Raw genomic sequence first — 8,998 nt, 5'->3', positions numbered from 1 at the left:
TTTTATACACTGTTCCTGTTCCAGACATTTATTAAACTTTATTAGATTCAAATTAAACATTGTCAAAGTTTTCAATAAGAATATGCCAAAAGCTCAGGCTTCAAGCTGCTCTCAAAAGGGATATTTAAGATGTCAGAGAGGGACTATCCCCTATATGTTAGTCTAAGGCACAGCCAGCTTTTCAGGCCGTCTGTTAATGAAGGAAAGGCCAATCAGAGGACAGCTGCCTTAACTCTTTCTTCCTTGGATGCCTACTATGGGTAAACACTTGTTTTTTCTTTTTTGAACTCAGTGCTTTCTGTCATATTTTAAGGGCTGTGTGTGAATCAGAAGTTAATGAGGTTGATCGCCACCTATATAGCTTACTAAGGCTACTCACACCACATATTATATATATTGAGGTGTCATTAACGGTACAGAGAAGGTTGTCAAATGTTTTTACAGGTGAAAGAGTTAAAAGGCAGAGGAATTAAAACAGCTTGTCTCTGATAGAGGATGAACTGAGAGGATACACAAGGATGATTTTGAACTGTGAACCATGCAAAGCTACTCTAGAATTTGCGATTATGAAGTTTCTTCTCGTAACTGTAGCATCTTACTTGCCGTTGGAAATGATAACTCAGACACAAAATCTAAAATGGGGCCGTTTCTCTTTCTTTGATGAATGTGCTGTGCTCTCAGACCACACCGTTGGATCCACAGAGCAGGTTGTACTTCCAGCCTTTTCTTGACTGCTTGCTGTAGACTCTGTGTTCCTGTTTTTAACAGTCCAGCAATAAGTTTGTCTGACTTTGTTTCACTACAGCTGTGCTGAAGCTGATTCTGGTTTGGACTAGCTCAAAGCTCCACAGTAAAAGCTCTTCATGACTGTGGCCATTTTCCCACCAGAGATGTGCCTGTAAGTTCAGTGTTTCTTCACACTTTGCTCCTCTTCGAGTGGCTCTCTGCTGGAGGAGCCGCTCGCTTGTTGCGATGGTGAGGGAATGTCGGCATCAGCTCTGGTTCGCAGGCTGGAAAGAGAAGCACAGAGGCACACAGAATGACTCACGGCAGGTCGGAGGACAGACAGACGTCAGCTTGTGCATATCCGCAATCTTTATACTCACGTAGAGGTTTCTCTTTGAAGTACGAACTCTCCAAGCAATCTTTAGCAGTAGCTCTGAGAATCAGGAAAAATACAAGAAGTTAGTGATGCCTCGTATGCAAATTCATGAGACTCCTTCATTTTTCCCACAAAAAAAGCTTAGCTTTATCAGAGCTGTAGTCTAGATTCCAGCCAGAAACCAGTAGAGCTAAATGTACCTGCGCTGGGGGTTGTACATGAAGAGCAGGTTAAGCAGTCTGTGTCCAGCATCAGACAGCCAGGTGAATTTGTTCTTCAGGTTGTTGTATGGCTGCTTCCTCAGGCTGTACTGACCGATGAGGGGAAGCTGAGAGAAACCCTGTAACACACACAACAGATCTCATTTCTCAGCTTTGTGCAGACTGCAACCTATTATAGACTAAACGAATAACTGAGGATTTGTATCAATGTCACATGTCTAGATATTAGAGTATTAGATGGAAAGTCGGTTCTTGTAGTTGGAGGCAGAAGAAGGAAAGACCTGAGTGATTTTACCAAGAACCAAACACTGAGACAGTAAGGCTTTTGAGTTGTGCCAATCATCGGCTGCTTTTACCTTGTTTTCCCTTAATGGGTTTAATGTTGCTGAACTTGTTGATGGCATACAAAAAAGTAGAAATATATCAGTTTAAGAGTGCTTTAGCAATAAAAGCTAAATGCATCCAATTCAATAGTTTAACATCAGACAGTGTGAAAGCTGAGTCTTACCGGCCAGATGTTTTCATTGGGTGTTCCCAGCAGCTGAACGATCAGGTCGACCTGCTGGATCTCAGAGGTTCCAGGCAGCAGAGGTTTGTGGGCAAGCAGCTCAGCCAGGATACAGCCCACTGCCCTGTAAAGGAAACACCACGTCTGGCTTTAATTTCCTGACGGATCCTCATGGGATATGAGGCCTTTTCCCTTTGGCGCAGAATTTATTAACTTAGGACAATTATACATATCATATTCTGTTTAATTTTGTTTCTTCTACTGGCAGACCACGTTTTTTAGTATGAGGGTAAACAAAGCTTCAACAAAAATAAGCACAGCCTCCATAAAGTGAGTGCTTTGATAGTACAGCTGTAATTACTATCCTATAATTAAAGTTTCCTAAAGAGATTATGATAAGAACGCAGTGTAGGTAGAGTGGTTAAAAGCTGGTTATTAGATGCTTCCTTGTGCAGTATACTGATCCTAAGCGTATAGATTTCACATGTATTTCCTCACCACATGTCCAGAGCCGTAGTCTGAGTCTTCGTCCCTAGGAGGAGCTCTGGTGCTCTATACCTGCACGAAGGAGAGCATATTAGGATAGTGGCCCGAGGTAATGGAGCTAATAAGGGAGGATTATTGTGAGGGGATTACAAGGGAGTTTCCACTGAGGCTGCACCAGCACAGCAACACAAGGGTTATATGCAGGGCACAACACCCACACAGAATACCTCAAATGAGTTAGACTAACTGGGTAAACACTCACCACAGCGTAACTACTCGTGGTGTCATGGGTTGCTGAGGAATGCCGTACATCCGGGCCAGACCAAAATCAGCTGTGTGCAGAAAATAACGAGTACTGATCAGTTCAACATCAAGTAATCTGATTTTATCTGATTTCAATTTATTTTTTATGGGTAATCAAAGGTAGAATGTCTAAATATCACTTCTCCTGATTACAGTGGGATTAAACAGCAGAAAAGTGCACAATGTTAGGGAGGCAGTTTTAATGTTGTGTCTGAGAGTCCAACACCATTCGGGAACAAGTCTGGCTTATGCTAGGCTATGCGAGCCAAGCTATGGCAACGGTTGTATAAGGATCGAATGTGTCGTAGCAATGGGCCAGACACCCCATACTTCTGAAGCACCTCCCACAGGACACTCCGAGGGACACAGTCGAATGCCTTCTCCAAGTCCATAAAACAGATGTAGGCTGGCTGGGCAAACTCCCATGACCCATCAAGTATCCTTGAGAGGATAAAGAGCTGGTCCAGTGTTCAACAACTGGGACGGAAACCTCATTGTTCCTGTATCCGAGGCTCGACTAACGGATGGACTCTCCATCCCAGCACCCTGGTATAGACTTTCCTGGGGATGCTGAGGAACTATAGGGGGATGAAGACCCCCCTATAGTTGGAGCACACACTCCGTTCTCTCTTCTTGAAGATGGGAACCACCACCCCGACTTGCTAATCTAGAGGTAATGCCCCTGATCTCCACACAACATTATAGAGGCGTGTCAACCAAGACCGCCGTACAACATCCAGAGTCGCCTGACGTTTTGCTAGAATCTCTTTTTGGAGTCCGTAAGCCATTTCAGGTTTGTTTATTTATTTAGTATGTATTTAGAGTACCAAATCACATCAGAAGTTCCCTCAAGGGACCTATTATTATATGGTAAAGAAACCTGCAATAATAATATATTTAGATAATGTCTATATTAGAAAAATGTTTTCTACCATCAGTTCATTAATCAACAGTTAAAACTTTGTTGTCTAGTAAAATTTAGATAAATAAAATAATCTGACATTTGAGTCGGCAAATACACTTAGAGGCCACTTTTTTAAGAACACCTTGTTATTACTGGGTTGGACCCCCTATTTCCCTTCAGAGCTGACATAAATCTAGCTGTGTGATGGAACTAGAATTAATTCCTTAATTCTAGTTCTCTTCTTCATTCTCTGTAAACTCCACAGATGGTTGTGTGGGAAATTCCCAGTAGATCACCAGTTTCTGAAAAATACCCAGACCAGCATGGCACCAACAACAATACATCATTAAAATTGTCTTTCTTCCCCATTATGGTGCCTGATTTTAACCCAGCAGGCCATCTTAAACTTGTCTACACGATTTTTAAAAAAAGACCTGTTATTACAGTTTTCCTTAAAACTGACAATGAAAAAAGTGTGTGTGTGTTTCTTTTTTAAATCATGGTGGCAACAACACTGATAGATAAAAAAAACACTTCAGCCATCACTGTCAATGTGTGACAGGTCAAAGTTCAGCAGTGGCAGGGTTTGGGAGGCATGTCAGTAGGAGTATAAGGTGATTACAGTAAAAGCTGCAGAAGAGATATGATAACAGAGGTGACTCACCAATCTTTACGCAGCCTTTGTCTGTCATCAGCAGATTAGACACCTTCAGGTCTCTAATAACAAGATTAGAGGAAGATCATTATGCAGCACAGCTCTGCTCTAACTCGTCCTGCAGCAGGAGCATGTCTTTTCTCTTGGAAGATTTGTTCAGGCTTAGTCAAGCTGAATGGAGAGAGTCAGTAAATAGCTTCTTGCCTTTCACCTCAGACTATGATCCCAACACTCTAACTCTGGTAAAGGAAGGCTCAACAACAAGGTACAACAAAAATGTTAAATTCTCTGATTTCATTTACAAAACCCAAAAACTTGTTGGATGATCTGAACCTCGTAGCAAACCAGATTATTTGTCAGATAATTGTGTTAAAATACTCTAAAAGGCACCAACAGCACAAACACAGCCCAGTGGACAGAAGGGGAACTGCAGTCACTGGCAGTTCTGCATTAGAGTAATCTTACGTGTAAGGTCCACTACTTTACACTTAAGATTATTTAATTAAAATGTCAAATTTTAAACAATTATGATAATAACAAATTAAAACTTCAGCTGGTCCTCGTAATGGTGTGAGACCAACCTGTGAATAATGAAGTTGTGGTGGAGATACTCCAAACCTCTAAGCAACTGGAGAACGATGCACTTAACCTGGAACACAACAAAACAGAAAAAAAAAAAAAAATGGAATAACTGGTTGCATCAACTTCTACTGTACATGAATATGGAGGCCATGTAAAAAGCAAAACATCCATTTTTACACTCACATGCAGACACAAGAAAATAATAGCAATCACTTTAGGTAGAAATGAACTTGCAGGAATGTATGAGTTTGATTTACCTGCGCCTCTGAGAATGGCGTCTGCATGTTTTCCAGCAGACTGGCCAGATCTTGTTCACAGTAACTCATCACCAGAAATAGGCTGAAAAGATCCAAAAAGATTAAGAAAGTTTATGTTAGACAGTAAAACAATTAAATTAAATCCAATTTTATGTATACAGCGCCAAATCACAACCACAGTCGATTCAGGCGACTAAGGTCACAAAAACTGGGGAAACAAACAATGAGGATAATTCCTTATCTATATTATACCGGCTACACACCAGTTTAACCACCTGAGCTTAAGTCGAAGTTTTAGTTAAATCAGTGGCATCTTTCAGACATGAGTCTTCTTTTTTCAGGGACCTGATACAAAGTGAACATAAACTCAAACTGTACCAATGTCGTAGACCCTTCAAAAACAAGCAGACTTTTAGGATGAAATGTGCTGGACGCACAACGTGACTTTCTTTGGACTGCTGGTTTGTGTGTGTGACCACAGTCCAGCAGATTTCTATACCACCGCTCTGAAGTACGAAGCAGGATTAGGTAATCAGCAAGTTAACATCAGATTTAACCCTGGGTGTTCATTTATACTAAGGTGGTTTCCTTCTTACCTGGTTACATTGCCATGATAACTTATTCTGCAAGATCTTCATATACAAAACCAGAGCCTACCGACCAATCTCTTTTCGTCACCATCTTAGAGAGCTAGACTTTTTTGCACAAATAATAAAGGTGTCCAAAGTGTTTAGAGCAGGGGTGCCCAATCCCGGTCCTCGAGAGCTACCGTCCTGCAGCTTTTAGATGCATCCTTGTTCCCACACACCCAAATCAAATGAATGGCTTGTTATCAGGCCTTTGCCAAACACGATGGCATGCTGAAGAGGTAATCAAACCATTTGATTCAGCTGTGTTGGAGTTGGGATGCATCTAAAAGCTGCAGGATAGTAGCTCTCGAGGACTGGGATTGGGCAGCCCTGGTTTAGAGACTGTCTAATGTTTTTGTCTTTCCTTGAAGAGCAACAATAAGAAAAACAGACCGTTCACAAGAAAACGTATTACTCATTTTTATTCTTTTAGACTTTTTTAAAGCTATTTTGTTATTCTGTGTAAGCCTTAACACAGAAAGAAAATCCCAAAACAGGCAACTAAGTCTTGTGCTTGATAAAATTATATTAAATTTGTAAGTAAAGCTTCTTACTGGTTTTAACTCATTGACACAGAATCTATAAAGTGACACAGTTAATGAATCCTGCGTAACTAAGTCCTAATGGTCACCCAAAGCAATTTCCCCTGGAAGCCAGATTCACACATTAATATAATGATTTTTCTGTCATACCCACTCACAGCCCTTCCTGAGTGGGTCCTGGGTATTTCCATCTCTTTCTGGTGTTATAGTTTCTCTTTGTTTGTAAGATAGTTCATTCTGCTGCCAGCAGTCATGTCCATGTTTGTTATTTGTTACATGCCACGACACTACTCCCTTTCATGTGACTGTGAAAATGAGAAACATTGAATTCATCAGCTTAGCCTCATTAAAAAAGTCAAAGTAAGTGAAACATGATTTTTTTTTTTTTTTTTAAATTGCTGGCTATGCTGAACTGGTTTGGCACCACAGGGCCCAGGCATAGTTAAAAATATGAGTAAAGAGCAGCTGATGCAACTGGCCCCAAAGGCCACACATTGCAAGATCAACAGAAGCAACAATAAGACTAGTATCAGATCAATCTATATACTAAAGCATTTATTGTGGGTGTGTCCGTGCAGTACCTTTCTAGCTGAGTGCCGACAACCACCTCTTTCAGCTCCACTATGTTGGGATGTCTCAGCCTCAGCAGCAGTGTGATCTCTCTGAGGCTGCTGATGGGGACCCCTGACAGATGAGGAACAGATGTCACCGATCTTTTCAGTTGATGGTGGTGCAAAAATGTGATTTTTTAAAATTACATCTAGTTGTATGAATAAAGCTCTCGATCAGAGATACCCATAAAAAAAAAATAAAGCATGCGATGGTCTCACCATCTTTCTCTGCGTCCATTCGCACCTTTTTCAGGGCAACAATCTCATCTGACTTGGTGTCGCGGGCACGATCTGCATTGAGAAAAGGGAATTGATTATTTACAGAGCATGTCACGTGGACAAACTGAAGTGTTAGTCCTCAGTATTTCCTCTGCTGTCTAACTTACACACAATGCCATATGTTCCTTCTCCTATTCGGTTGAGTTTCTCAAACTCTCTGACACTTCTGCAGCTCCCAAACTGAAGAGAGAAAAACAAGATAAAGAAACTGGGACTCCGTGAACACGTCACAGCCTTCAGTCCTGTCAAAAGAAGCAGTTTTTACGGTTTTTAACGGATAAATGGATTGGTACTTCTCTACTCTGTCTTTGTGCTTTCTTGCTACAAGCCTCATTCAACCATTCACCTAACCATTCATTCACACATTCACACTCTGATGAATGCATCAGGAGCAATTGAGGTTCAGTATTTTGCCCAAGGATATTTCTACAACCATTCATGAAGTGTGAAAATCCTTTAGATTTAATGATGCTCAACTAAAATAATTAACAAGAGACAAGTCAAGGGAGCTCCCACTGACTATCAAACCACACTGAGTCAACAAGAAGAATTGACTTTCAGGGCACTTTACCATTATCTATATGGGACAGGACGTTAAACAAAACAAAACCCCCACAAATTAACTAAAAGCCAACAGGCATTAGACGGCCATTCTTGGATGTCTTGTGATCACTTTTTCAACCAGACTCGAGCTCCTAAAAGGCATCCTGGATGCCGGGGGAATCACTGGAGGAGGTGGATTTGGGTGCTTGAACTTGGAGGCTTATGTGCCATTTGAACTAAGTAATGAGATTGGCTGCTGCTGGAGACAAACAAGGCAACAATATGCGCAGACTTCACCTTTAAAGGCGCCTCGCTAATTAATCATTACGTCTATGCACACATAAGCGGTTTATTTACCGATAAAGTCTAGATGGGGAGCATGCTGCATGCAGCTAGCGTTTAGTTAGCATTATTCAGTTTCAGGGCTAAAGTATCGTAAATACTGACTGAAAGAAAGCTCTACAGTGAACTTTATTATTTTAAATGTATGCCGGTTTTTTTAACAGAAGAGTTAGACTTGTAAAGTTGTGTCAGTTGGTATTCTGTATGTAAAATATCGTGGCTGATGGCAGAGTATAATTAAACAACCACGGTCATGAACGGACCCACACGGAAGGAGCTCGTTCTCTTACCCTGTAATTTTGAGGCACTGTGAAAGTTTTATTGTCCTTAAGAGACTTCAGCTTTATGGGGTCCGGTTCGTCCTCTCCAGCCGCGTCCATTGTTTTATTTAAATGCAGTTTTTGGACTAAAATAAGTCCCGAAGAAAGCACATCTACAAACAGCTGCACCTCATTCAGCCGCCATTGAGGTTTGTTTTGGTAAGGGGAGGACAACCAACAGCTTTCCCGGAGTTTGTGAACGGCTTCTGCGTCCCATACCTGGACCGATACCTGTCAATTCCGGAAAAAATCATTTTTGGAAAACTGTAAAACAAGGGGGGAAATGAAATAATTGACATTTAAAGAAAAACAGGCCACATACAGCCGTACAAAATATTAGTGAATTAAATATGCTATTTATCACATTTCTATTACTGTAAACTCAACATTTTTGCTAAATGTTACTTTGATAAAGCGGCAATAATATCTGATGATTGCCCTTTTATTATAATATATAGTTTTAAAACTATATTTTATATTAAAAAATATCTACATTGAAATATATTTATATAGGAAAAACTGACTGAATGCTGTATTTCAGGACAGTGAACAATGCCGAAAATAGGCCTTTGGAGGTAGACTACACTTTATGACTGGACAACATACAGAGGTCTTTTAAAAACTATATTATTTTTTGTGGTGGATGCCCAGAAATGTTTTATACATACAGGTAAAAACAATTGATAAATAAATATTTTGGGATGTGAATGAATG

At 40.6% G+C, this 8,998-nt stretch overlaps 1 protein-coding gene across 1 annotated transcript in view; it reads right to left on the bottom strand.

The window, feature by feature from the left end:
- The window catches only part of cdk10 (cyclin dependent kinase 10), an 8,946-nt gene extending 526 nt beyond the window's left edge, over positions 1-8,420 (bottom strand). The window contains exons 1-13 of the mRNA XM_085358729.1: positions 8,255-8,420; positions 7,187-7,259; positions 7,020-7,091; positions 6,771-6,873; positions 5,019-5,100; positions 4,761-4,828; positions 4,189-4,241; positions 2,580-2,649; positions 2,330-2,389; positions 1,832-1,955; positions 1,303-1,442; positions 1,107-1,159; positions 1-1,010 (exon numbers count right to left, since the gene is read on the bottom strand). The exon at positions 1-1,010 is cut by the window's left edge and continues 526 nt beyond it. Of these exons, the coding sequence (XP_085214855.1) occupies positions 916-1,010; positions 1,107-1,159; positions 1,303-1,442; positions 1,832-1,955; positions 2,330-2,389; positions 2,580-2,649; positions 4,189-4,241; positions 4,761-4,828; positions 5,019-5,100; positions 6,771-6,873; positions 7,020-7,091; positions 7,187-7,259; positions 8,255-8,344 (1,083 nt within the window). The 5' untranslated portion in view covers positions 8,345-8,420 and the 3' untranslated portion in view covers positions 1-915. The remainder of the gene's footprint in view (positions 1,011-1,106; positions 1,160-1,302; positions 1,443-1,831; positions 1,956-2,329; positions 2,390-2,579; positions 2,650-4,188; positions 4,242-4,760; positions 4,829-5,018; positions 5,101-6,770; positions 6,874-7,019; positions 7,092-7,186; positions 7,260-8,254) is intronic.
- Between the last annotated feature and the right edge of the window lie 578 nt (positions 8,421-8,998).

Source organism: Diplotaxodon limnothrissa, linkage group LG7, assembly GCF_057381915.1.
Source record: "Diplotaxodon limnothrissa isolate DT_005_m linkage group LG7, D_limnothrissa_male_GT1.1, whole genome shotgun sequence".
Taxonomy (NCBI): Eukaryota; Metazoa; Chordata; class Actinopteri; order Cichliformes; family Cichlidae; genus Diplotaxodon; species Diplotaxodon limnothrissa.
Note: the sequence above shows the minus strand (reverse complement) of the source record. Positions and strands in the feature narration are given on the sequence as shown.